Source organism: Podarcis filfolensis (genome assembly GCF_964270895.1).
Source record: "Podarcis filfolensis genome assembly, chromosome: 9".
Lineage (NCBI taxonomy): Eukaryota > Metazoa > Chordata > Lepidosauria > Squamata > Lacertidae > Podarcis > Podarcis filfolensis.
In genome coordinates this window covers 74,330,213-74,343,090 of record NC_139610.1, presented here as the reverse complement: position 1 = coordinate 74,343,090, position 12,878 = coordinate 74,330,213, and the positions used below count along the sequence as shown (strand labels likewise).

Genomic DNA, 12,878 nt, shown 5'->3' with positions numbered 1-12,878 from the left:
TAGTCTTTCTGCAGCAAAAACAATACATTATTATTTTGGCAACTTAAAGACTAACAAATGTGTTGTTGTGAACCACACAGCACTTTAAAAGATGCCTGCAGCCATCTATAGTGGGATTGTAGAGAGGTAGATCAGAGGGATAAGAAATGCAGGTAAGTGCATTGTTACAGTAACTCCAGCAATTATATTAACTGGGAGAGGGTCCCCATGGCAACACTGCCTATGAATTACCCATTGTGACTCTGCTTTTAAATAAGGCATTGACTTCACTGTCTACTTTATACTCCCACAGGTTGCGAATAAAATAAGAAACCAGTTCAATGGCTCCTAAAAAGCCACCAGGTAAGTCCCTTCGGTTACTATTTTCTCTTCACAGGAACACAGAAATCTGCTGACTTGATATGTTCCCTCCAGTACATTGTACTGTAGACACTTGACTTAGCTGAGATATTTCGGGCATTTGCTCGATGTTTATTTTTATGTTGATCATATCTCATCTCATCTCATCATATAACATTACTATACTCATGTTGTCTTTATATAGACAAGCCGCCAGAGAAAGCTGAACCACCCGCAGGAGACAAGGCCGCAAAAGCGCCAGGTCTGTATGCTCATTAGCACATGGAGGAGGAAGGAACAGTAAAGGAAAGTTATGATGGGGAGGACCAGAGTGAGGACAAGCATTTTCTATAGGTCCAGGGCATCCACCAAGTCCATCTGAGGAGCAATGAACTTGAGTTTGTGTCCACCATCTGCTGCTGGCAGTGAAAGCCCCAGCTTGAAACGAAAGCTCTCCTTGATGTGCCCTCACCCTCACTACAACCCATCCACTGCTGCAGCCCCTTCCACTTACTTGATGGAGGGCAGCCAGATGGAACTCCACACCCCCAATCTTCCCATGAGTATGCTGTGTCCTTGTTCCAGGCCGGGGTAACAGACACATTGAGGGTGTCCAATCCACTCTGCTAGTTGAGGATCAACTTCTCGATGTGAGGTCTCTCCTCAGCTCTACCTTTCACTATAAGAACATTATGCTTAGTGGGCAGAGTGGGACACTTAATCTCAGGGTCATGGGTTTGAGACCCACATTGGGGAAAGATTCATGCATTGCAGGGGTTGGACTAGATGACCCTCGTAGTCCCTTCCGCCTTCGTCTATTATTCTATGAGAACATAGCAAGAGCTTGCTGGGTCAGACCAAGGTACGTCTGGTCCCGTGTGATGTCTCTTCATGCTCCTGAGGCCTCCAGACTGGGAACATGGCCAGAAAAGTGTCTTCAAGAAGCAATACTTCCATGACAGATTCCTTCATCCACTTAATCTTCCAAGGGTCTGGGCCCATGGGTTTAGGAAGCTGACTGCCATATGTTGATCTAGATGGGTTGCCAGAGATTATGGGAAATTTCTTGACTGGGGTGGCACTGGGATGTTGCCTGTTGATGGCTAAAGCAGAATTTTCTCTCTTCCTGTCCATCAAGGAGAACTAACACCTTTGCAGGAAAAAGTGAAAAAGTTCTTCGAATCTTCATATTCCCTATATGTTGGCGCAGTGCTTGTGATGGGCTCCATTGTAGGGGCAATAATGCTGACCTATCTGTGTAAGTTTCAGTCTTCTAGGAAAATATAAAAGGGTAATGGGCAGAATTACAATTCACTCTTGCTTGCTTCATTTCAGTGGAGACCTTTAAAAGGAAAGGATAGGTTCTGGTCTCCACTAAGCCCTTTCACCTCCTGATTTCAGTTGGTGAGATAAACTTTTAATGTACTCTCTCCCATTGAAACCAGTGGCACCGTAGGGTTGTCCCTGAAGAAATGCTCAGAGACTTTTAACTGGTTTGTTAAAAAAAGGCAAAGGACTCCAGACAGTTAAGTCCAGTCACATACGACTCTGGGGTTGCGGCGCTCATCCCACTTTACTGGCCGAGGCAGCCGACATTTGTCCACAGACAGTTTTTCTGGGTCATGTGGCCAGCATGATTAAGCCGCTTCTGGCAAAAGCAGAGCAGCGCACGGAAACGCCGTTTACCTTCCCGCTGCAGTGGTACCTATTTATCAACTTGCACTGCATGCTTTCAAACTGCTAGGTTGGCAGGAGCTTGGACTGAGCAATCGGAGCTCACCCTGTCATGGGGATTCGAACCGGCAACCTTCCAATCAGCAGGCCCTAGGCTCAGTGGCTTAGACCACAGCACCACCCGTTTCCCAACTAGTTCTTCTGGGAGTTCTTCTGGAATGTGCCTTGCTCCTTTGTACTCAGGCAATTAACCCCTTCCTTGGATGAGCACACTGCAATCTCTACCATCCGTTGCGGCCTAGGGTCCTCAAATCTGAGAAGTACCCAAAGCAGCTACACTACCTCTAGGATGAAGCAGGTTGGGGGCCAGACTGTTGCTTTTGGGAGCCTGTAGAAAACCTTCCTAATGTTCATGGGCCAGCGTAAATATGTGCATTCAGCTGTTCCTTTCTTGACAAATCTGGACTGTGAGAGTGGGGTGGACCCAATCCTGTTCAGCCAAGCCAAGCCCACCTGGCGGCAGCTATCCTGCTACTGAAAGAGACTCTGTCAGGGGGAGGCAGGGGCATTCCGTGGGGGGGGGGGGTCTGCACTGAGTGTCATTCCAAAGGGGAGAGGACAAAATGCCGACCCCCAATCAGCAGTGTCTCCCGGGGCGTGCCCTACTCACTGTGCACCGACCCCAGTGGTATGCACCCCCCAGGAAGCATGCCATCCCTACGGGCGGCACTCCATGCCCCCGGAACGCGTGCCATGACCTCCAGGACACACACCACGTCCCCCGTGGGTGGCACACCACACCCCCTGGGACGAGTGCCGCTCCAGGTACCGGAGCAGGTTGCTTCACCTCTGGGGGAAGGAGAGCTTCCCAAGGCTGAAATGCTTTCTTCAACTCCCAAGGCTATCGAGAGGCTGGAGTACCCACAGGCGTCATGGAGAACACCTCCGTCAGGTGGAGGGAGGAGGGGATTCTAGGTCTCAATCTCCTTGTCAAGATGAGGTAGCCATCATGTCCATCTCCTGTAAGGGCCCAGCACCTTTGCAATTCAGAATACACACGCACACACACTCATTCCTCTATCTATCTATCTATCTATCTATCTATCTATCTATCTATGAAGATATTGGGCTAAGGACTCTAAATTAGATCTTGAGGCTTGAAAATGGACCTTCCTAGAGGAGAAATTCCTCCTTTACGAATTTTGGGAAGTACATTGCATATTGGAACTTATACAACAGAAGTCTCATTCCAAATGCAACTTAATCCCTTCCAAAGGGGTGCTGGGGGAAGCAAAGCTATTCTCCCACATGTGTTGAACAACTTTCCCCATCATCACCTTCAGATGTTAAGGAAGTGCAAAGGAGAGCCATATTTGAAGAAGGAACGACAAAGATTCTGCAAATGGTAGAAGACACCTTTCCGGATCTTTTTGAGGCAGATGGTAAGACATATGTTACTTTTTGTCTGCGCAGGAGCTCCTTCCACAGCCCACCACTTCTTCTCATTACTCAGTTCAGGGAAGTCGAAGAGGAATGGGTGGGTTGCCTCAAGCTCATTCTATTCTCAACTCCTCCATAAAGATGGTGTGTGTGTGTGTGTGTGTGTGTGTGCGCGCGCGCGCCGTGTTGGTGGAAAAATATATTGATATAAGAAAGAAAATTCCTGAATTCCAAGATCCAAGTTTGGGGCAAGTACCCATTGGTGAGAGAACCCAGCAGAGATTTACAGTCACAAAATAGGCAGCAAATGTCAGCATGAAAGTATAGGCTACTAGACCTTTAAAATAGGCTCTTCCAAGTGAGTTCCAAAGTTTCCTTCTTCCCCCAGCAAACGAGAACACACACTTGGTAAGTTAAAGAATCCTTTGCTTACAAGCTCTTCAAAGGTCAGAGCCATGTGCTTCAGAAAAGGTGCCCGGCAGGGAAACTTAGCTTAGCAACAATGTGGAGGAATTTCCTAGAGTATTGGTACAGGAACTCAAGAGCTTGAGCTTGAGTAACCAGATCAAACCTCATCACATACTGAGCTTCTCAAGTAGCCTGGGGAAAAACAATAGGCTTGATTACCTATTTCTTCCCAGTGTAGCTGAGTCTGGCAGGACAGCATACTCTATGGCTTGAACACCTTAATGCATTATTTAGAGTTAAGCATGTGGGTTATATGAGGCTGATTAACCTACGTTTTGGAGTTGCAGAGTTAGAAGGGAGCACAAGGGTCTTCTAGCTCAACCCCATGCAGTGCAAGAATCTTTCACCCAATGGGGGGTTCAAATCCACAACCCTGAGATGAAGCGTCTCTACTGACTGAGCTATCCAGAAGCTCCAGGAAAGGACTCCAGCTCAGTGGATGTGCAAATGCCATTGTGGTTGTTGTTTTAAAAAAGGCCCAAGTTCAATTTTCAGCATCTCCAGGCAGAGGTGGGAATGACCTCTTTCAGAAGTCCTGGAGAGCCATTGCTAGTCAGCATAGACAATTCTCATCTAGATTAATGAATGGTCTGATTCTGTATAAGGCAACTTCCTAGGTTCCTATATATGAAAGGTAAATTTTAGATTTTGAGAAACATGGCTGTTCAGTATCTGTGCATGGCTGTTTGAGATTCTTCCCAAATTCAGTTGTTGCAACTCTCTTAGATATCACAAAATTCAAGAAAGCTGAGAATATATCTGCGGCAATATCCGAAGAGAAAAAGAAAATCAGTGAACTACAGCAGGCTATTAGTAAGTTACTCAGAAACCACTTTTATCGGTCAAGGTCAAGGTGCCAGAACCTTTGAGGCAATAGGCGATTTCAGAACCATTGAGATGGACTTCTCTTTTCCATTACAGGCTAGAATGGCACATTCTGGTGCCAATCCCGTTTTGAAATATCAGTCAGATTAGCACAGCTGGAAACAGAGAATGGGTAGCTCTCTTCAGGTGTTTTAAGTGAGCACATGTGCAGAGGGCTGTAGGGATGAGCATACTAGCTCTGGCCCACTAGGGCTCTTCCCTGTGAAATTGCAGGGTGACGGTCTCAAGCTGCGAACCAGCAACATAGGGAAGGTCACAAGTTCTCTGTGTACTATGTACAAGTTCTCTATCAGGTAGAGGATTTTAAATAGAATGGACACAGTCAAAAGGCCATGTTGTTGAGCCTATGAGGGCAAAAGGGAACCTTGGCAATTGCCCATAGCTGTTCTAATCCAAAGGGGCCAGAGCTGCTTTCTTTAGCGGTGGTCACACCACTGCTTCTTTCAATGCAGCAGGGACCACCCCCTCATGCAGCAAAGCATTAACCACAATCTGGACCCAACCAGTCAGCCCCCTCTGATAGATTTGATAAGCCAGGAGGGATTGGAGTTGAGGGGCCATGGGGTTGGATGCATTGCTGCCAGTACCTTCTCCACATCAGCTAATTGCATAAGGTGAAACTGATCCCACTAAACATCCTCTATACAGCCACTGGGTTCTTCAACTGGAGATGCAACATTTGGAGAAACAAATGCACTCTGAAGTTGAGCAACTTTATCCTTTAAGTGCGTAGCCAGTGGGTCTTTGAGGACAATGCTAGATTTTCTTCAGTGGGGGTGGTTTCCCCACCCAAGGTGCTCCCAAGGTTCCCCCTAATATCAGTGTTTTAAATTCTGCAGAGTCCTGGCTTCTACTACAACCTCACTTGTCCTGTCTCTCATTTTATTCTTCTCACATTCTGGGCATTGCTCAAAGGTGACATTCACCACAGGTTACGTGAGGAATGGATTGTTTGGCATGGAGCCCTATATATATTTGACTTCATTGCCACCCCAAGGACGTGGAAACAGTGCATACAATACTGCGAAAGGATGAAATACGATACAAAATTGTTATGTGTTGAAAGTGATGAGGAGCAGGTGAGCAGATCATGCAGTAAATTCTTCAGAGACAATGGAGGAGTGTGACTTTGGGGGTAGATTTCAGCCTCTGCCGTGGTTGTAGAGACTGATAAGGGACAGACATGAGACCTGGGAAACCGGGATTTGAATCCCCCCTCTGCCATGAATCTTACTGGTCAGGACTGCCTTTCATCCCACCTTACCCCACGGGACTGTCGTGAGGACAAATGGGGAGAGGAGAAGGGCATGCAGCACCTTGAGCTCCTTTGGAGGAAAAGGTGGCATATTAGTATTTATTTATTTATTCCATTTATTCCTTTATCATAAAAACCCAGGGTGGTGTACAACATTTTAAAAAATTACATATTTTTTAGTGATAGAAACACAATAGTTCAGGATACAATTGTATGGGGAGACCAGGAATAATAAGACCTGGGAACCCGGGATTTGAATCCCCACTCTGCCATGAAGTAATAAAAAAGCATACTAACAAGACAGGTTATTAATAATAAAACAATCATCATAATAACAGTCCTCTCCCCCACACTTTTACAGGCTATAGATTACTTTATAGCCTGGGGAAAGAAGAATGGTTTTGCCTGATGCCTAAAGGCATGTAATGATGGCACAAAGGAAGCCTCTCTGGGAAGAACATTCCATAATTGGGGAGCCACCACAGAAAAGGCCCCTTCTCTTTTTGCAATCCTTCTAACCTCTCTGGGACATTGAGAAGGGCCTCAGATGACAATCCTTAAGGTATTGGCTTCTGAGCCATGTAAAGCTTTATAGGTCAACACCAGCACTTCGATTTGGACTACTAATCACCAGCCAGTGCAGTTGTGCCCTGATTGGTGTTACATGCGCAAACCAGCTTGTTCTGGTGATCAATCTGCCCATTGCATTTCTGCCAGCTAAAGTTTCCTGCTCCTCAATGAGACCAAGACCTAGGCATTTTTGCTCCTTCGTTTCCCCCTTATCTAGACTTTCTTCTTTTCTGTGATGTAGGCCTTTGCTGTATCCATAGTGAAGCCCAGACCGACCGATTATTTTATTGGAATTAACATGGTAGGCTCAGATTGGCGCTGCTATCAAAAGGGCTTTCGCTTGGATAAACTGTAAGTCCAAACTCCTCCTCATCTGGGAACTTTCATAACCAATAAGTATTTGAAGAGAGCCAAGATGTTTCTGTGTTTATATTGTTCTTTATGATGGTTTAATTTATAGACCAATTCGTTTCCAGAGAGCTTCAAAGTGGTTTACAAAATACAAAAACAATTGCACATGGTTAAAATAGAAAAGAACAAAATGCACGGGCAGGAAAGGTGTCATTAAATGAGCCTCTCACACCACCTTTGTTGCCCAGCTGCAACACAACAACCCTGCAGCGCAACCAGTGGGATTTATTCTCTGGCCGTTGCTGCCACCAACCCTTCCACTTCCTCCAGCACTCCAGAGGGAAGGGACCTGGGGTGCACCAAAGCAATTGCTTTTCAAGCTTCTCTGATGCTTTACCAGGCATGTCCAAAGTCAGGCCCAGGTGCCTAATCCGGCCTGCCGGTTAGTTTAATATGGCCCATGCAGCAGTTTATATTCTAGGGTAAAATCCTAAAAAAAGTAAACAACTTCAATCCAAAAAAAAAAAAAAAGACAACAACTTTGGTCGGTCCTCACGCACGTTCACTTCATCAAATCTGGCCCTCTTTGAAAAATGTTTGGACACCCCTGCTTCAATCAGAGTGCAAAGGCAGCCCACCCTCTGAGTGTTGGGAATCCTGGAAGCCAAGACCCAAGTGTGGGGTGAGTACTCTTTGATGAGAGAACCCCAGCAGAGATTTAAGATAGCAAAAGATGCAACAAAGAAAACTGTGGAAATGACGGCTGTAAACCCTTAAAAATGTCCTCTTTCCAGTGAACTCCAAAGTATCCCACTTTCAAAGGTTCTTCCCAACTTCCCTAGCACAAACATAGAGCACACATTTAGTAAGTCATAAAATGACTTTCTGCTTTCAAATCAGATGCTCTGCTACTGAGCTGTGGCACTTGCCAATGGTAGACACACCTCCCACAACCCCTGTTCCCTCTCTGTCTTCTCCTGCTTTGTTCTCTGAATGGACAAAAGACAAAGACTGGAAAATGCTACTATCAAATTGCTTGGTGGACCTGATTAGGACCAAAAGGAGTGTATTAAGCTGTGTGTGCTAGGCCCAGGGGTAACCCAAGCAACGCGGTCCAGGTCCAGTCCCAAATCAGTCTGGCAGGGCCAAGGCAGGACACAAGGCAGGAAACCAGGCAAGGTCAGGCTCAGGGTCTCAGGCAGGTTCTAGCAAACAGCAATGTTGCTCCGAGAACCTGGGGTGGGGTCTGAGAGCCTTTTCTCTTTGTCAGGGTAACAGCCGGTCCTGATCCCCCGGTGACTCACCTCCCTGTCTCGCCCAAAGGCAAGCACTCCTCCTGCGAGTACTCAGGTTTCTCCTTCTCTCAGACCTCAGTCTCTGCATCTCAGGAGATGTCGGTGGGTTAATGGGCCCATGGACTGCCTCAGCCTCTCCTGACCCAACTGGTAGTGGAGCAGCTGTAAGTGATGGCCCAGCTGAAGGCAACGAGGTCATCCCTGCATCTGGAGCCAGGGCAGGCTCAGGCCCTTTCATAGAATCATAGAATCATAGAGTTGGAAGAGACCACAAGGGCCATCGAGTCCAACCCCCTGCCAAGCAGGAAACACCATCAGAGCACTCTTGACATATGGTTGTCAAGCCTCTCCTTAAAGACCTCCAAAGAAGGAGACTCCACCACACTCCTTGGCAGCAAATTCCACTGTCGAACAGCTCTTACTGTCAGGAAGTTCTTCCTAATGTTTAGGTGGAATCTTCTTTCTTGTAGTTTGGATCCATTGCTCCGTGTCCGCTTCTCTGGAGCAGCAGAAAACAACCTTTCTCCCTCCTCTATGTGACATCCTTTTATATATTTGAACATGGCCATCATATCACCCCTTAACCTCCTCTTCTCCAGGCTAAACATGCCCAGCTCCCTTAGCCGTTCCTCATAAGGCATCGTTTCCAGGCCTTTGACCATTTTGGTTGCCCTCCTCTGGACACATTCCAGTTTGTCAGTGTCCTTCTTGAACTGTGGTGCCCAGAACTGGACACAGTACTCCAGGTGAGGTCTGACCAGAGCAGAATACAGTGGCACTATTACTTCCCTTGATCTAGATGCTATACTCCTATTGATGCAGCCCAGAATTGCATTGGCTCTTTTAGCTGCCGCGTCACACTGTTGGCTCATGTCAAGTTTGTGGTCAACCAAGACTCCTAGATCCTTTTCACATGTACTGCTCTCAAGCCAGGTGTCACCCATCTTGTATTTGTGCCTCTCATTTTTTTTTGCCCAAGTGCAATACTTTACATTTCTCCCTGTTAAAATTCATCTTGTTTGTTTTGGCCCAGTTCTCTAATCTGTCAAGGTCATTTTGAAGTGTGATCCTGTCCTCTGGGGTGTTAGCCACCCCTCCCAGTTTGGTGTCATCTGCAAATTTGATCAGGATGCCCTTGAGTCCATCATCCAAGTCGTTGATAAAGATGTTGAATAAGACCGGGCCCAAGACAGAACCCTGTGGCATCCCACTAGTCACTCTTCTCCAGGATAAAGAGGAACCATTGATGAGCACCCTTTGGGTTCGGTCAGTCAGCCACTCAGTGGACACGGAGCAATGGATCCACTGATTGGTAGCATAGTCAAGACCACATTTTACCAGCTTCTTTACAAGAATATCATGGGGCACCTTGTCAAATGCCTTGCTGAGATCAAGGTAGGCTACATCCACTGCATTCCCTTCATCTACCAGGCTTGTAATTCTGTCAAAAAACGAGATCAGGTTAGTCTGACATGACTTATTTTTCAGAAATCCATGCTGACTATTGGTGATCACAGCATTCCTTTCTAGGTGCTCACAGACTGTTTGCTTAATGATCTGCTCCAGAATCTTCCCTGGTATTGATGTCAGACTGCCTGGGCGGTAATTATTTGGGTCCTCTCTTTTCCCCTTTTTGAAAATAGGGACAACATTTGCCCTCCTCCAGTCTGCCGGGACTTCGCCTGTTCTCCAGGAATTCTCAAAGATGACTGCCAGTGGTTCTGAAATCACATCTGCCAGTTCTTTTAATACTCTTGGATGCAGTTCATCTGGCCCTGGAGACTTGAATACATCTAAACTAGCCAAGTATTCTTGTACTATCTCCTTAGTTATTCTGGGCTGTGTTTCCTCTGCTGAATCATTTGCTCCAAATTCTTCAGGTCGGGCATTGTTTTCTTTATCGGAGAAGACTGAGGCAAAGAAGGCATTGAGGAGTTCAGCTCTTTCTGTGTCCCCTGTTTGCATTTCACCATCTTCTCCTCTGAGTGACCCCACTGTTTCTTTGTTCTTCCTTTTGCTACGAACATACCCATAAAAGCCTTTTTTGTTGCTTTTAACCTCTCTAGCAAACCTGAGTTCATTCTGTGCTTTAGCTTTTCTGACTTTGTGTCTACACGTGCTGGCTATTTGTTTGAATTCCTCTTTGGTGGTTTCCCCCCTTTCCCATTTTTTGTACACATCCTTTTTTAATCCTAACTCTGTTAAAAGTTCTTTAGATAGCGACCCAGACTTCTTTAGGCACCTTCCATGTTTCCGTCTCATTGGTATTGCCTGAAGTTGTGCTTTTACTATCTCCCTCTTAACCAACTCCCAGCCATCATGAACTCCCTTTCCTTTTAGTATTACTGTCCATGGGATCTCACCCAGCACTTCCCTAAGTTTTATGAAGTCGGCTTTCTTAAAGTCAAGAAATTGAGTCCTAGTATGCTTGGCTGCTCCTTTCCGCTGTATAGTAAACTTCAGAAGAGCATGATCACTCGTGCCTAATGATCCTTCCACTTCTACCCCACTAACCAGGTCATCAACATTGGTTAGGACCAGATCTAAAATGGCTGTTCCTCTTGTTGCTTCTCCTACTTTCTGGACAATGAAGTTGTCTGCAAGGCCAGTGAGGAATCTGTTTGACCTTATGCTCTTGGCTGAGTTTGACATCCAACAAATATCCGGGTAATTGAAGTCCCCCATTACTACTATCTCCCTTCCCTTTGCATGCTTGGCCATCTGTTCCAGGAAGGCATCATCTAAGTCCTCCGTTTGGCTTGGGGATCTATAGTAAACTCCCACAATGAGGTCACTGTTATTCTTCTCTCCCTTAATTTTGACCCAAATGCTCTCACTTTGGCTTTGAGGTTCTAAATCTTGGATCTCTTCACAGGTATACACATCCCCGACATATAACGCCACTCCTCCTCCTTTCTTGTCTGGTCTGTTTCTCTGAAATAGATTGTATCCCTCCATTATTACATTCCAGTTGTGGGACTTATCCCACCAGGTTTCAGTGATGCCTATTATGTCATATTTAGTTTGCTGTACCAAGAGCTCAAGCTCATCTTGTTTATTTCCCATGCTTTGCGCATTAGTGTACAGACATTGAAGTCCATTAATCATTCCCCCGTGTCTCTTATTTAAGGATTTTTTTCCTCCCACCACTAGGTCTGCGTGCTGTTTGCTCCATTTGGTCTATGACATTTGGATGATCATCTTCATCAATTGATAGATTCCTACCTTCAGGAGCACTGTCTCCCTCCCCCACATTAGTCAGTTTAAAGCCCTCCTGATGAGGTTTCTGAGATTTTAGGCAAAAACATTCCTCCCAACTGTTGTGAGGTGCAGCCCATCGCTTGCCAGAAGTCCATCTTCAAGAAACTGCAGTCCGTGATCTAAGAATCCAAACCGTTCCTGTTTACACCATTTGCGAAGCCAGCTGTTCACTTCCACTATTTTTCCCTCTCTCCCTGGGCCATGTCGTTTAACTGTGAGGACAGATGAGATGACAATTTGTGCATTTAATTGCTTCAATTTCCTGCCCAGAGCAGGGTAGGGCAGAGAGGCAGGGGAGTCTGCTAGACCAAAAGAGAATTCTCCTCTGAATGTTACTCCTCTGGGTTACTGCAAAAATAATGAATAAGTGTGTGGAGGATAGGCAAGTATTTGATTCTAAGAGGTACACAATAAAATAAGTATTCAGACTGAGTAGTTTCTCCTCTCCTTTTCAGCTACTGGGATAGTTATCGTCCAAGAAATAAAGGTCCTGCAAAACCAGATTCGAACAACTGTGTCATCATCACAAGGGGCTGTGACAATATTTATGAGTGTTGGCATGATGTTTTGTGTCACGGCCTAAAACGGTGCATCTGCAAAAGGAAACCTATTAAAAAGTGGATGAAATAATTGATAATCTGCACTCTATACCACCTTGTCAATCCTGCTATTCCGAGGCTGGAAAAGAGCCATTGTTTTACACCTGCAAAGGCTTAGTTGGGCAGTGAAATAAAGTGTGGAAGAATTCAGTAATAGCCCATGTATGTTTCTTTTCTTTTTAAATTTGTATTTGCTTAACTGAAAGAAACTTGATTCTTACTGCCAACTACTACAGATTTTATTCGAATGCTACAACAGAGTTTAAAAAGGTAAAGGGACCCCTGAACATTAGGTCCAGTGCTGGACGACTCTAGGGTTGCGGTGCTCATCTCGTTTTATTGGCCGAGGGAGCCGGTGTACAGCTTCCGGGTCATGTGGCCGGCAGGACTAAGCCGCTTCTGGCGAACCAGAGCAGTGCACGGAAACACCTTTTATCTTCCCGCCAGAGCGGTACCTATTTCTCTACTTGCACTTTGACATGCTTTCGAACTGCTAGGTTGGCAGGAGCTGGGACTGAGCAACAGGAGCTCACCGCGTCACGGGAATTCGAACCGCCGACCTTCTGATCGCCAAGTCCTAGGCTCTGTGGTTTAACCTACAGCGCCACCCGCATCCCCTACAACAGAGTTTAGACTGCGACAATTATTTTTCAAATATATTTTAACTACTTCCCACTTAGAAATGAATACATTTTTTGGTTTATTTTTTATTTTTTCCAATTATTCAACTCCGAGTATTCA

General features: G+C 45.8%; 1 protein-coding gene across 1 annotated transcript; it reads left to right on the top strand.

Moving 5' to 3' along the window:
* Positions 1 to 533: 533 nt before the first annotated feature.
* LOC310742432 (uncharacterized protein) lies at positions 534 to 12,287 on the top strand. The gene is made up of 7 exons (XM_083571939.1): positions 534 to 601; positions 1,478 to 1,597; positions 3,357 to 3,455; positions 4,648 to 4,734; positions 5,722 to 5,885; positions 6,873 to 6,982; positions 11,994 to 12,287. Exons 2-7 carry the CDS (start codon positions 1,558 to 1,560, stop codon positions 12,166 to 12,168), a joined length of 675 nt encoding a protein of 224 aa, XP_083428065.1. The 5' UTR covers positions 534 to 601; positions 1,478 to 1,557; the 3' UTR covers positions 12,169 to 12,287.
* The last annotated feature ends 591 nt before the right edge of the window (positions 12,288 to 12,878 follow it).